Source organism: Mesoplodon bidens (assembly GCF_964165515.1).
Source record: "Mesoplodon bidens genome assembly, chromosome: 4".
NCBI classification, from domain to species: domain Eukaryota; kingdom Metazoa; phylum Chordata; class Mammalia; order Artiodactyla; family Ziphiidae; genus Mesoplodon; species Mesoplodon bidens.
In genome coordinates, this window is record NC_138160.1 from 124,786,205 (window position 1) to 124,802,087 (window position 15,883).

The following is a 15,883-nucleotide window of genomic DNA, read 5'->3' on the forward strand; positions in this document are numbered from 1 at the left end:
GACTTAATTGCACATCTACTTTGCCCGTGCAGAGTGCTATATTAGAGGTCACCATATGTATTATCTCATTTTGGTCTCCTCAAAATGAGTAAATCTCTTAACAAGTGTTAAGATAAGGAGTCTCCATGTTAAAAAACATAATGGTATAAGACCTGCACACGAGCAGGGTAACCCTGGGATATTCCGGTCCCCGCTACACACTAGTGACTTTCATGGAAGCAAAGTGGACTGATGACCCAAATATCTACCAAAAACACTTGCCATCCTTGGAACTCACTCAGTGGACCACAAACTGCAGTGGCTAATAATTACTGCACAGGGCTCTGCACATTTGCCATACTTTCTGGGTGACACAAGGGATTTTTCAAGGTATATTTGAGTTCATTCTGAATTTACTTATAATTTTTACATTCTTCACAGAACGTATAAACTAATCCCTTCCCTTTCCCCAAGATATAAATGTGTTGCAAATATCACTGCTTATATTATATGTATGTAACAGTCTAACAAGGGTAAAACATAGACTCTCCTACACTGTCATATACCTTGCTTTCATGTGTTTTACATATTAAAAGGCAAGAGGCCAAAAATTTCAAAATAATGCGTAAAAAACAAAATACACATTAAAACAAATACATAGCTATGAAGAGTGAGAGGTCAAGAAATAGAGTCCATCTAACTACAGGAATAACATTCAGTACATTTCTGGGAGTAGATCCATGAAGATAGGGTATATTTACGTTTCTTACTTACAAGGGGAAAATATAATAAGCTTTCATAAAGCTGACTCTTAAGAGAGTTAGGAGTTATTAACATATCAACTTTCCAGGACTTCGGTGTCCCAGTGGTTAAGACTCCAAACTCCCTATGCAGGGGGCCAGGGTTCGATCCCTGGTCAGGGAACTAGATCCCGCATGCATGCCACAACTACGACCTGGTGCAGCCAAATAAATAAATTTTTTTTTTTTTTTTTTTTTAAAGAAAGGGGCTTCCCTGGTGGCGCAGCGGTTGAGAGTCCGCCTGCCGATGCAGGGCACGCGGGTTCGTGCCCCAGTCTGGGAGGATTCCGTGGCCACTGGGCCTGCGCGTCCGGAGCCTGTGCTCCGCAACGGGAGAGGCCACAACAGTGAGAGGCCCGCGTACCGCAAAAACAAAAAAACAACAACAAAGAAAAAAAAAAAAGACTAAACACATTTAAGTCAGCAAACATTTTGAAAGGCTGTTCGTTGGCCTTCGCAGTAGGAGGATGAAGTAGAAGAAACAAAGGACAAGGAGGCAAGATGTGCAGACTGTGCTGCTGCCATCTGTGAAGCCCAGGTGGTAGACCACCAGATGATCCTCAAAGGCCCTTCTGGTGGGACAAGTTATGATTCTAAACAAAGGCCAACCAATGTCACTTCACACTCATTCATACCAAAATGTCCCAATAATTGGCAATGACATAATGACGTTTATTAAAAAGAATCATTCATACAATTGTGACACCAAGGAAAATCCTCTTCCCTAAACATTAAATGCAGCACTATGTACAATAGCCAAGACATGGAACCAACATAAATGTCCATTGACAGATGAATGGATAAAGATGTGGCATATATATACAATGGAATATTATTCAGCCATAAAAAGAAAGGAAACTGAGTTATTTGTAGTGAGATGGATGGATCTAGAGTCTGTCATACAGAGTGAAGTAAGTCAGAAAGAGAAAAACAAATACTGTATGCTAACACATATACATGGAATCTTAAAAAATAAATAAATAAATGATACTGATGAGCACAGTTGCAGGGCAGGAATAAAGACATAGACATAGAGAATGGACTTGAGGACACGGGGGCAGGGAGAGGGAAGCTGGGGTAAAGTGAGAGTAGCATCGACATATGTACACTACTGCATGTAAAATAGACAGCTAGTGGGAAGCAGCAGCATAGCTCAGGGAGATCAGCTCGGTGCTTTGCAATGACCTAGAGGGGTGGGGTAGGGAGGGTGGGAGGGAGGCTCAAGAAGGAGGGCATATGGGGACATATGTATGCATATGGCTGATTCACTTTGGTGTGCAACAGAAACTAACACAGTATTGTGAAACAATTATATTCCGATAAAGATCTATTTTTTTTAAAAAATGCATACACAAACCCAATGCATTTAAAGTTACAAAGTCTACAAAATAACTAATCAGTACTCTTGGGAAGCACCATGGTCCAGAAAGTACTAAGGAACTGAAGAGGAGACTAAGATACAACAACTAAATGTAATGTGGGATCCTGGATTGAATCCTAGACTGAAAAAAAATCGTATTAGTAAACAAGTGCCAAAATTTGAATAATGTTTATAGGACAGTTAACATGGTATCAGTGTTAATTCCCTGATTTTAAAAATTATATAGTGGTTTGAGGAAGTTAAGGACACGAATTTTCTGTCTGTTTTTGCAACATTTTGTAAGTCAAATTACTTCTAAATGAAAAGTTAAGAAATAAACGAAAGTAAAATAAAGAAAGTCTGGGAAACAGAATGAGTTTTAGAATCTAAGAGACCTCAGTTGATGCCCACCTATGGCAGGCTCAGGCAAATTATCTCAGTCAGTCCAGTTTTCTCATCTGTAAAATTAGAAAAACAAAAACAAAAAAAAATCTACCTCAAAGAGTTGTTATAGAAATTCAAGGAAATAATTTTATGTAAAGTGTAACACCTGGCACCCTTACTGGTTTTGCTACTAAAAAATGACTCAATATTTTTGAAAACTTAGTTTCAAGACTTCAGTCTTTAACTTGTAACCTACTGTGGTGTCATATTAAGTATACTATTAGTGCCCATTTGCAATCCAGATATATTTAAATGATTATTCAAAAATTACTAGAAGATATTTCTTATTTTCCTAGACTAGTAAAACCTCACAAGCTCATGCTTTACCATTGTAGAATTTGTAGAAGATACGACAAGGACTCCTTGACACATCCCTGCCCACTAGCATTAGGGGAAGCGCCACATTGGAGAAGAGAATAGAGAGAACACTTACTTTTTAAAAAGGCAACAAACTCTAAGTACTCTAAAAGCCCTTACAGATTTATAATTAAAACATGAATCTTGCACCACACTGTATGTCTGTGATATGCCCCTGAGAAGGCACTTACCACAAAAATTAATTTATTTCCCTTTGTCCCCTTTGACAGTGAGCTCCTTGAGGCCAGGGATATGTTTTATTTAGCTTTTCATCTCCCAGGGGCCAAATGATACACAGACCTATTGTAGATTTCTATTAGGAGACATATAATGAATGTTTAACTACTATACTTTGATAGTTAAAATTTTCCTATCTTTCAGGCACTAAGCCACAACTTCTACTAGGTAACTTACTAAGTATGCTTTAATATTATTTAAAATGACATTTTAAAAATAAGTCATAATTCGGGGCTTCCCTGGTAGCACAGTGGTTGAGAGTCTGCCTGCTGATGCAGGGGACACGGGTTTGTGCCCCGGTCTGGGAAGATCCCACATGCCGCGGAGCGGCTGGGCCCGTGAGCCGTGGCCGCTGGGCCTGCGCGTCCGGAGCCTGTGCTCTGCAACGGGAGAGGCCACAACAGTGAGAGGCCCGCGTATCGCAAAAAAAAAAAAAAAAGTCGTAATTCAAATATGCACCTTTATTCATGTTTACTCTCCCTTTAATTACTCCAAGTTAAAAAGATTTCTGCAGACTACTTCTCTCAGCTTTTTATTTTCAAGTTCATGGATTTACATGTCATAAATTATTTCTGTTAGTATTATTATAACGATTTTTAACAAGTACTTTAAAAGTACTTGTTTTAAACAAGTAGTAAAGCACCTACTGTGTGGTGACATTAAACTATGTATATTGTATGCAACTGTGTGCATTATCCAACTTACTTTCCCCCAACAATTCCAGACGATATTATTATTAATATTATGCAGATGAGGAAACTGAGGCATAGCAAAATGAACTGACTTGCCCAAACTCACACAGCTAGAAGCACCCCGACACCTGGCTGATGTCAGAGCCCACGCTCTTCCTGTCTGCACCTTCTTCCCGTTGTGCCTAATTTTCTAGTGGAATTGAGGATAGGAAGATAAAAGTGAAGAAAGACTATTATAGTGTGAACAAAAAGATACATAACCATTATGCTAACCCAGGCCTATCATTTTCAAATCACTTATTTTGGAAATACGGGTCCACTCCAAATATTTCAGGAGCTCTGTTTTGAGAGATGTTCCACACATGTGTCAGATATGCAAGGAAGAAAAAATAGGATCAGAAATGGAAACATTATTAATTACCCAATCAACTTTCTACTCTAAATGGAAATAGCCATTCATAAATCCCCTTTCTGAGTTTAAGGGTAAACATTCAAACCATTTTGTTCACAACATCAAGCTCCTGGCTAGAATAAATAAAATCCGAGGCCACTGTGTTGAAGCAAAGAAATTATTTTAATCTGTCTGCTTGATTACAGTACCCAAAGTAAGGACATGTTACTGAATCCACACTGGCTTCGGTCTGAAATTACATAGGGCTAAATCCTGAAGACAGTATTTCACTCATTCATTCAATAAGGATTTGCTGATAACCTACTATGTTCCAGGATCTCTTTGGATACTTGAGATACATCAGGAACAGATGATAAAATCTCCACCCATGAAGCTTACACTCTATTCACAGTGATTCTTTTACCTACAGCATAACAAGAAAATCAACCTGAACAACTCTATGCTAAGAAAAACTGTAGCTTCGGGTGGGATAGGGAGGGTAGGAGGGAGACGCAAAAGGGAGGGGATATGGAAACATATGTATATGTATAACTGATTAAATTTGTTATAAAGCAAAAAAAAAATATATATATATATATATATATATATAGGAAACACTTAAGAATAAATTTACAAAATATTTGTAAAACCTGAACTCTAAAAACTATAAAACACTAACAAAAGAAAACATAATTAAATGGAAAAATACACAATGTCTATGGATAGAAAAAGTCAATATTGTTAAGATGTCAGTTTTCCTGAAATTGATCTACAGATATAATCCAATAACAGTAAAAATCCCATTATGTTTTTCTAGAAACTGAAAAAAAAAAAAGAAAAACTGTAGCTTCTCTGGCCTCATTTAAGAATAAACAAGAAAAATCCAGGCCACATAATGGCCTTTTGTATGACTTTAAATTTCAGGTAGACAAAATTTAGGAAGTCTTTTAGGAAGAAATTTTTAGAAAATCTAGGAATCCAGCTCATGCAAGGCAAGCCCATTAAACAGACCCATGTTAGCTTCCAGAGATGAGTAAGCCTATCAGCTGCTATATCCATCTATGCAACAGTGTGTTCTCTTTGCAGATGGTTTTCAGTAAAAGGAAGGAAACAGCTATAAATGATGATAACTAGAAAGCTAAGAGTCATTCAAAGAAAGAAACCAAAACACACTGTCAGGAGCACTGACACTGTAGTTCATGGGAAGTGCAGTTTAGCATCTGATGAATAAACCATCTTGGTTTTCACAGCACTCCTCTATGAAGAGTTCAATGAGAAACATTGCACTCCACGAACAAAGAGTATTGTGGTGTTTGTTTTCAAGGTGCCACTTAGCTTTGAGAGTATGTAGCTAATATTTTGCCTGTGGTATCCAACAGGCAGGTGTAAGAAGAGCAAACATTCCTCAGGTTTTAAAAATAGCAGGATATTATAACTTGGAAGGCAAGCCATAACATACCAAAAGCCAGAGATCAGTAGACTCTATTTAAAATAGAACTTCCTCAGTGCTGTAGCACCTTCAAACATACCATTGTGCAAAATCAGATTAAATGCTTCCCAGAGATCCTACGATTGTCCCTTCTGCCAAGTGCTTTCCTTTGAATAATAAAAAAAAAAATACAAAAAGAGTAAAAGAAAAATAAAAGTGTATTTTGCTAAAAGGCTCATTCTTACTACCTTATGCTTTAAAAGAAACATATGCTTGTCAAACTGTTACACATCTGATCCTCACAACAATCCTGGGAGACTGGTGGGGTACATAGCATATCATTTCACAGATAAGAAATTAAGACAGTAGGGTTGTCTCATAAGGTTGTGCATGTTGCTCACTGCACAAGGTTTTCCAGTCAAGCAGGCCATTGGGCACCTAGAAGAAGGAGCACTTTTTTCTAACTTGCATAAGTAGCCCCATACACCTCCCACTAGCCCCATTTACTGTGAGCTTATGGGTGTAGAACACCTAGATGATGCCTCTTTCTAATTTGCTCAAGGGCACAGTATAGGCTGGTGAAAACTGTTTCCCAAGGCCACCTCAAAACTGCTTTTAATGAAGGAAGCACAATGATTGGAATCCAGGTCTACTGACTTCCAGTTCATGGCTTTAAATAATGTAAGGTGGGGACCTCCCTGGTGGTCCAGTGGTTAAGACTCCTCGCTTCTACTGCAGGGGGCACAGATTTGATCCCTGGTCAGGGAACTAAGATCCCACATGCCGCGCAGCCAAAAAAAAAAAAAAAGAGAGAGAGAGAGAAAGAAAAGAAAAGAAAAAAGAATGAATAATGTAAGGTAAAAATTCTCAGAGCAACTGAATTTACTGACATCCTAGAGACAGTCACATAGCCCCATCCAGGGATCTCTGAAGGACTGCCTTGTGAATAGAAAGAATGCAAGTGTACTGTCCATAGAGATAACACTGTCCCATCCCTAGACCTTTTCTGCAAATGTCCTCCTCCACTTTCCCTAGCCTTACCTTCCAAAATGTCCTCCTCAGTTTTTACTTACTACGTGCCAGGCACTTTGCTAAGTATTGTATAAGAACTCTTCCAGGGCTTCCCTGGTGGCGCAGTGGTTGAGAGTATGCCTGCCAATGCAGGGGACGCGGGTTCGTGCCCCGGTCCGGGAGGATCCCACATGCCGCGGAGCGGCTGGGTCCGTGAGCCACAGCCGCTGAGCCTGCGCGTACGGAGCCTGTGCTCCACAACGGGAGAGGCCACAACAGTGAGAGGCCCGCGTACTGAAAAAAAAAAAAAAAAAACTCTTCCAGATCCTAACTAAACCGAGCTAGAGAAGCGACCTCAGCTATAACACCTGGCACCTAAAAACTGCCCACCTGAGCCCAATCAACTCGTAGAAATGTGAGAATTAAAAGCTTTCCATCAAAAGCTTACCATTGGTTTAGGCCCCTAAATCACTAGGGTGATCTGTTACACAGCAGATAACCAAAACAATGTATTTTCTCACCCTCGCACCTTCAAAGCTATACTCTTAGACCAGGCACAACCGGTCAGAGATGAATAAACCCTGAGAGAAGACTGCAGGCAAAAGGAAACTGTAGACTCTACACAAAGTAGAGTCTACAGCACGGTATTCCCTCAGTGATTATCTGAGTGTCTATTATGTGCAAGGCAGCACAGCCTGGTAATTAGGGGGTGTGAGCTTGGAGTCAGATGTGTTGAAATCCTGGCTCTCCCACTTGCTAGCTGCGGGAGCTTGGAATCTGAACCGCAGTTTCTCCAGACCATGGAATGGAAGTCAATCCTAACTACTTCCTGAAGCTGCTGGGAGGAGTAAAAACGATAACGTATGACAGCACTTCCTCCCCCACCCCGCCGGCCTAGGAAACTCGTCTCATGTTTCAGCCATCACTTCACAAATGTCACTTTCTCGAAGAAGTCTTCCCCATGTCACCCTCCGGGACTTCGCAACACTGTGAACTTTCCCTGTGTAAATACACATCATCAGCTGGAGTTACGTTTTCCCTTGTTAATCATTTATTAATGTCAGTCTCACCCACCAGAGACCATCAGCTCCATGAGAAGAGAGTCTGTCTGTGGTGCCCTACACCCAGCGCAGAGCCTGGCACACAAAGTGTCTCTAAACACCTGCTGAATGAAAGAAAAGCATTTAGCCCAGAAGCTTGACACATGCCAAGTACTCTCTAAATGAGAGCTTGGCACTGTGCTACGTGTTTCCTCAGTAGTGAGACCTACCCCGAGGAAGGTTAGAGCCTAATGAGGGAAAAGACACATGCAGTAGTAACTACCCAACACTGTAGAAGACAGTCACTGAGGCCCAAAGTGTCCCTCCAGCTCTGACAAGGCAGAGATTGCCTCTTGATGAGGACAACCCAGAAAGGCTTTCCAAAGGGGCAGTGACACTGGAGAATCCACACTCCAAAGTGCCAGCCCTAAAACAAAAATGGGGTGTTGGCTTTTTCTCTTTAGGGCCCAGAAGCCTAGCCTAAGGCAAAGTCTACAGCACATCTGTAATTCATTTATTCATTCATTTATTCATTCATCATTCATCAGATTTGTATTGAGCACCTAGTAGGTACCAGGTACTACATACAGGAGATAATTAACAATATTAACCAGCTGACATTCCCCCCCAAAAAAGGCCTCCATGGCAGCATCATGTTAACCAGGGTCCTACTCACTCCTTTGTGACCTGGGCCCCCAAGTGCATCCTCTAATGGAGGTCAGGTCTTATCACTTAAAAAAATCCATCTCCAGGCTTCCAGGTGGCACACCGGGAGCACTGCCAGTGGCAGCTGTCCAAGGCAAATTACAATTCTTGCAAATCTTCCTCAAGATCGTGAAAGCTGAAAGAAGATCTGATACAACACTCATCTGTGGACAAAAAACGTCACCTGCCATTTCAGTAAACAAACGATGTTGTGGCCATAAGTCCCTTCAGCCTCTGCAGCCATCCCCAGCGGTGCACCCTGATGGGGTTCAGGACAGAGAAAAACAGGATACAGGTCCTAGATAGTTAAGGCACTTATCAAAGGAATTTCAATGGGCCCAGACTCTTGCATTGTTCCATACACAGAAAAACACTAATTTCATTAACTTGAGATGTCCCGTTTTTCTTTAATTAGCAGTAATCTTTGGATGGTCAACTATCCTTTTTTTTTGTCTGAACTCCTATATACCCTGGCCCCTCCCTTTCCTCCTCAGACCAGCCCCAAGGAGCTATCTCAGAGGCTGTATCCAGGCTTAAGTCCTCAGCAAGTCTGCCCAATAAAACATAATTCTCAACTTTTAGGCTGTGCATTTTTTTAAGTGGACACATCTTAGATGCAGAAACTGAAGCCTAGAGAGAAAATGACCCTTGACCAAGGTCATCAAGTGAACTAACTAAAGGCAGAACCAGACTAGAAAGAAATTTCCCATTCTACCGTTACGAGCCACAGTCCCAGGAGCAGCTCTTGAGATAAAGAGGGCCACTGAATATTGAGGCTAGGGTGTACAGTTATAGTAGCACAAACAACAACAATATATTTTAAAGAACTTAGCAAGCATCAGTCACTGTGATAAGCACTTTACAGGAATTATTTCACTTGAATCCTCACAACTCCTGAGTTGGTACTATTATTTTTCCCATTTTACATATTACAAAACTAAGGCATGGGGACTGCCCAAAGTCCCAAGCTGTTAATAAAAGAGAAAGTGGTGAGGTGGTAGATGACGGCTTCAACAGCCTCCACTAGCTTTGAAGGAGTCAATGATGTACTAGAGAGATCGAGAAGCCCTGTGCAGCCTCACCGGAGCTCCAGAACTTGGGTTCCCCGCGACTCTCCCTCCAGCTGGGGCAGGGTGTGAACGTGATGCCGCGCACGGAGCCTTTCGCTCATCCTGGTGGGGGAGCTCTCAAGGAAATCCACCCCCGCCCTCGCCCAGCACATCCCAGAGGCGAAACCCGCAGTTGGAAGGGGAGACCGACCGTGGATGTGGACCTCCGAGCGGGCAGAGGGGTGCAGAGTGGAGGTGAGGGGAGCTGCGGGCGCCCGCTGCCCGGAGCGCAGACCGCTGGGCCACCGGGGCAGCGCGGGAGAATGCGAGCCCCGGCCGAGAAAGAGCGGGGCGAATACCTTTCGGAGGAAGCTGGCAACCACCTGCTCGAAGGGGTACTTGAACACCTCGTGCACGTCCACGGTGACCCCCATTCCGGCGCGCCTGCCACGCCTCCGCCGAGCACACTGCTGCTGGAGCTCTGTAGGTGCCGGGCCGCAGGCGTCCGCGTCAGGGTAGCCGAAGGGGCGTGGGAGGTTTTTTTTCTCCTCCTTTTTCAAACTTTCGAAACTTTATTGTCCAGAGAACCAGACAGTCGGTCACGCCCCCGCCCCCTTCCGCCAGCGTCCCGTCGGGCGGAGGGCGCGGGAGGTGCCTGGGCCCCTGGCGGTGTCGACTGGAGGCGCCTGGAGCGGCCCGGCCCCGGCCCCGCCCCTCCCCGCGCCGGTCACGCCTCGTCCTGACCACGCCACGCCCCCGACCACGCCTATGGACCCAAGTATCCGCCCTGGAGCCGCGGCGCAGTGTGTTGGAGGCTTGGACCCTGCCACTGAGGCTTTTGTCATCACCTCTCCTGGAGCCTTAAGCCGCTATTGGCAGCACTAAAAAAAAAGTAATAATAAATACATAAACTACCCTCCCTCCAAGTTTAGGGATTATAATATAACCCCCCTCGTGTTGCCGAGTCCTGTGTGACAAAGACCAACAGCTTCATTACTCACACGACCCGGGCAGCTGCCTCTGTGGCTTTAGGTTGCATCTCAAGTACTTAAAAATTGCCCATATCTGCATCTGACTCCGTAAGGAAATCCTACGCTCAGGAAAGGTTAAACACCATGGAGCAAGCAAGTGAATCCATTAATCCAATAACTTATCCAACATGTTACTTCCTGAGCACCTACTATGTGCCAAGCACTGTGGTAGGCACTGGATTCCGCAGTAAGGAAAGCACAGTCCCTGCTGTCAGATAATTTAACACCCAATAAACAAAATAGAAAAAGAAGCAGGATAATAGCTCAAAGTTACAGGCGGCATGATTTTAGCTCGGATAAATAAGGGAGGTCTTTGAGGTGGTGGCTTTTTCATTTATAATTTTATAATCTCACTTACACATAGTCATACTGGACTGGCAAAACCCTAGCCTTGGATAAATCCAGCTCTCCACTTACTCACTGCCTCACCCAAGCCACTGAAAGGGCCTGGAGGAAAACTACTATACACCCAGGCCTCTCTTTAGATTCATAACCACCAACCTCAGGGGGCCTTATTTTTTTTTTTTTTTTTTTTTTTTGCGGTACGCGGGCCTCTCACTGCTGTGGCCTCTCCCGTTGCGGAGCACAGGCTCCGGACGCGCAGGCTCAGCGGCCATGGCCCACGGGCCCAGCCGCTCCGCGGCATGTGGGATCTTCTTGGACCGGGGCACGATCCCGTGTCCCCTGCATCGGCAAGCGGACTCTCAACCACTGCGCCACCAGGGAAGCCCTCAGGGGGCCTTTTTAGAGACTTAGACAAAAACACTGCATTTCTCTAACCCACTTACTGTGCCAGGCTCCTCTCTCTTCAAACCTCCAGCACCTCCCTCCCCAGCCTTATTCTCAGGTGATTACCTTGCTTCCTTTTTCCCTTAGTAAATAGGAAACATCTCTCTACCACATCTATCTACCCACCTGTCCAAATGCCCTGCCTTCTCTCCTGTTCTTGTGGACAAACTGTTGCCACTTAGTTGAGGGCCAATCTCTCCCTTTGTCCACCAAATCCAGGCATGGGCTGCATATAGTTAACAAACAGCTCTCCTTTAAAAAACAAACCAAAACAAGGTCCTGATGTCTAATGGCTGCAATTTTTGTGGTGTAAATATTCCCACCATGGCCAATTTGAAATGACCAGCATGGTGTCATTTCCACCACCCACCTCCACTCACGATAGACATAACTGCAGGAACACAGACCATGGTAAAGGTAGCAATGAAGTTAGGAAGGGAAGCTTTTTGAATATCTATTACCTTTTAAAATATTGTTTATTTAATAGTAAATTTATATAATTTAATATTTAATTGCAGTTGTGTTTAACAACCAGCTGATGAGGTTCAGAACACAGTATCCCAAAACATGCACTTTAGCGTATAGGATATTTTAAGCTGAAGGAGTCTGAGAAAACAGCAGAAGCAGAAAGATCTCTCTGGCTGTCCCCCACCCTTCTCCCCTGAAGCAGGTCATAAGACCCTCTTCTAACAGGTGCCCCTCTATACCCGGAGGGAAGAAGCATCTTTATCTCCAGGATGAAGGGTCACCAGGAAGAATCCGAACAAACAGGCCTTGCCAAGTTTCCCCCAGTTTACTACACTTACCTCGTACCCTTTGTCCTATCATATTTCTCCACAACTGCCCACTCTTCATCAAACCTAGAATAAAGACACTTAGGTTTAACCATTTCTTCAGGTCTTCATTTCCTGATGAAGGCTCCCATGTCACTTATAAAACTTACAGTAAGTAAATGTGTATGCTTTTCTCCTGTTAATCTGTCTTTGTCAGTTTAATTTTCACATCCAGCCAGGGACCCTAAGAGGGTCAAGGAAAACTTCTTCCTCCCCTACACAGCTCTACCACATCCCTAAAAGTTCTTTGTCCTCTTTCTGGTTCAAGGACATCTCAAGCCATATCCACTCCCTCTTTTTTGAATCATCAGTTTTGCCTCTACTGGATCATTACAACCGGCATACAAGTACACTGTGATTTCTTCCATCTTAAAAAAAAAAAAAATCTACTCTTAACCCCATATCTTCTTTCAGCTCTATTTCAACTCTCTGCTCCATTTTTTTCCTATAATCTCTTGAACCCATTCCAGCCAGTTCAGGCCCCTGGCACTCCACTGAACTTACTGCTGTCAAGGTCACCAAGGACCAAATTGCTAAACCCACTAGTTAATTCTTAATCCCCACCTTACTAAACCTATGGGCTGCATTATCTTGAAATACTGAATGAGAAGTGAGGTGGAGAGTTAGGCACCAAAGCCATTGCATGTTGAATGTATGTATAAAGCATCTCTACTATATCACCAACCCATCCTTATAGGAAAAGAACAAACACCAATGTCCCTGGGGAATTACACAGGCCTACAAAGGAGAGATAATTTGCTTGTGGAGTTGATGGTGTCTCTAATCTGCCTCTGCAACCGACAGCAGCTGGATACTGGGTGTGAAAGCAAAGCTCCTACCAGACTGGACCCTGTGCCCACGCTCCACCTGGACCACCGATTTCTTCCAGAATGTATCCTTGGACAGCTGCTCACCCACTCCTGATCAACCAGCCACAAAAGGCTAAGGTTGTGTCCTGAAAGATTAAAGGACCCAGCACCTGTTGGCTCTACTTGGGCTGACTGGCCAACTGCCTTGTGTTAGAACAAACACTACCTGCCCGTTCCAAGGACATCAGAGCACTCTGAAGGTGAAAAGGGGTGCCAGGCTTGACAAGGGAGGCCACCTCCAAGCAGTCTTGTGGCTCAGCATCACAGCCAGTTTGCACAACTTACTCGCTGTGTCCCAAGGAAGAGAAAAGGGCTGTGAAACAAATTTCCTTTGCTTTGAAATTGAGTGGCTTAACCAGTCAGGGACTCGAGTTTGGAAATTTGCTGGCCAACCTCACAAGTTCATGACCTTATTTGGCCTTTAAGATACCAGACTCATCTTTGTATCTTCAAGGCAAGGCCCAGTAGAAGAACATCCAATACATTTGGATGGAAAGAATCGATGATTGGCCCATTATAAATATTGTGAGATTTAAGTGGATGGAGAGCTTCAGCCCTGAACTTCTCTCCTTGCCCTCTCACCTCTGTGCTGTTCTCACCCTCTTCATGCTGACCGTCTCTCTCTCACTGATCTTTCTTATCCAGTTTTGTAATTGTCTGTTTATGTGAATTCTCCATTGAACTGTGAGGTTGTCCAGACTGGAAAGAACTGTGTCTTATTCACTCTTCCCTATTCAGTGCTGGGTAGGAAAAAACCTCAGTCCACCTCTTGTGTTTCTTTTATTCTCACATTACTACCACACTCACACTTCTGACACTAGATGCATAGGGGTTTCCCTCACATCAGGCAATTCTGTGACACCTGGGTGTCACAGCTGGGTGTCCTCTAATTTAACACAATTCTGACACGATCTATCTGGAGATAGCTTCAGACCCCACGGGTTAAGGGTTCACTCCCACAAGACGGCCCCTCCCTCCAGGTGTCAAGCCCATGTCAAGGTGATTACCTGATGGGCTATAGATCAGAGGTTCCCACGGTTCAATTGATTTGCTAGAGCAGCTCACAGAACTCAGGGAAACAGTTTACTTACTGTTTACCATTTTCTTATAAAAGGATATGACAAAGGTTAGAGATGAACATCCAGATGGAAGAGTTGCATAGGACTAGGTGGGAAGGGGCATCGAGCTTCCGTGCCCTCTCCGGCCATCCCATTCCCCCAGCACCTCCACATGTTCAGCAACCTGGAAGCTCTCCAAGCCCCATACTTTGGGGATTTTTATGAAGGCTTCATCACACATAGGCAGGATCAATCATTAACTCCACTTCCAGCCCATTTCCCGTCTCTGGAGCATGGGGGATGCGGCTGAAAATTCCAAGTTTCTAATCCTGGTTTGGTCTTTCTGGTGATCAGCCCCCATCCAGCAGCCTACCCAGAGTTGCCTCATTAGAACAAAAGACACTCCTATCACCCAGAAATTTCCAAGGGATTTAGGAGCTTAGTGTCAGGAACAGAGTCAAAGACCAAATATTAGAACAAAATATGCTCCTAGTGCTCTGATCACTTATGATATGACAAGGGTTTCAGGAGCTCTGTGCCAGGAGGAGTTTAAGAGGTGGGAGAGGGGAGTGTAGGGGGGAGGGCGGCAGAGACCAATATATATTTTTTCTATTATTCTACAAGTGCCTAGCACATAGTATATATTGAATAAATTCATGAATGTACTTAACATAGAATATGACCTTGAGCGAGTTCCTTCCTGCCCCTGCACCTCAGTTTCACCATCAACAAAATGACCACATGGGCCAATTTTATCTCTAAATTCCCTTCTAGCTCCCTGAGATTTCAGATATGGACTAGAGACTCAGGGCAGGCAACATGGACACAAGGGCACAAAGCAGAAATCTGCAGGGAAAACAAGGCAAAATCTCAGAACAAGTTCACAATGTCAGGGTAAGTTAGACCCATGGCATCATTGAACCAGACTTCTCTTCCCCCAATTAAGGATGACACTGGTCAGACAAAGCGTATGGTCAGGTCACTCAAAATAGCGGTTCTCTTGCTTTCTGTACATCCCCTGCTTTAACTACACCTACTCACATGACTGACCTTCCCTCTAAATTATAGAGCCTAATTGGTAAATGCCTACATACTTGCCCCTAGCCCCAACTAGTGATTGTTCTAATCTTTAGATCAGAACTATCTCCACTATGATAATTTATCAAAAGGGTGTGCCCCTCTGCTGGTTTCCCTGGCAACCTGACTTCAATTCCCTCTGCAACTGGTAACACATACACATTCCTCCCCAGCCAAAGACTTCTGCCATGCCCTGCCCTCCCTCTACAGACGGTGGGGTGACAGTGGGGTGTAGCTCCAGGACCTTGCTTTAGACATGTAAGCTCTCCCATCCATTAAACCGGTGATGTCTCTGTCCCTGACTCTGGGCTCTTTCTTCAGTCTTAAGGCTGGGCAAGTAAAGGGCTTGCAGGCCTGAGGGGTGCAGCTCCACACAAAGGAAGTTCAAGAATTTTAATCAGGCAGAGAAGAAACGTTCCAGGGCAAGGAGCCAGCTCGTCATCATACCATCCATGTGTTATAGAGAACCTAGAAGGTATTCAATTTCCAACGCAGAGCAAAACAAATATGTAGAATATCTGGTATTACAGAAGTATGTGTGCTAAGGAGAAAAAGTGTAGAAGAAGGATGATAAATGGGGGCAGGGCAGAAGGGAAGACTTCCCAGACAAAGTGACATTTAAGTAGAAGATTTGAAAGAAGAGAGGGAGCAAGTCATGCTCATACTTGAAGGATGATCATTCCAGACAGAGGGAGTAGCAAGTTCAAAGGCCCTGAGACAGCGCTCCTTTGC

The 15,883-nt window shown here is 43.8% G+C and overlaps 1 protein-coding gene across 3 annotated transcripts in view; it reads right to left on the reverse strand.

Moving 5' to 3' along the window:
• PRELID2 (PRELI domain containing 2) overlaps positions 1-10,014 on the reverse strand; it is an 86,588-nt gene extending 76,574 nt beyond the window's left edge. For 2 of the 3 annotated variants that reach the window (XM_081230511.1, XM_081230514.1), the window contains exon 1: positions 9,854-10,014. In XM_081230511.1, the coding sequence (XP_081086637.1) occupies positions 9,854-9,928 (75 nt within the window). In that variant the 5' untranslated portion in view covers positions 9,929-10,014. Of the gene's footprint in view, positions 1-9,527; positions 9,548-9,853 lie in introns of those variants that run through there. The other variant, XM_081230513.1, reaches the window with a different exon arrangement.
• Between the last annotated feature and the right edge of the window lie 5,869 nt (positions 10,015-15,883).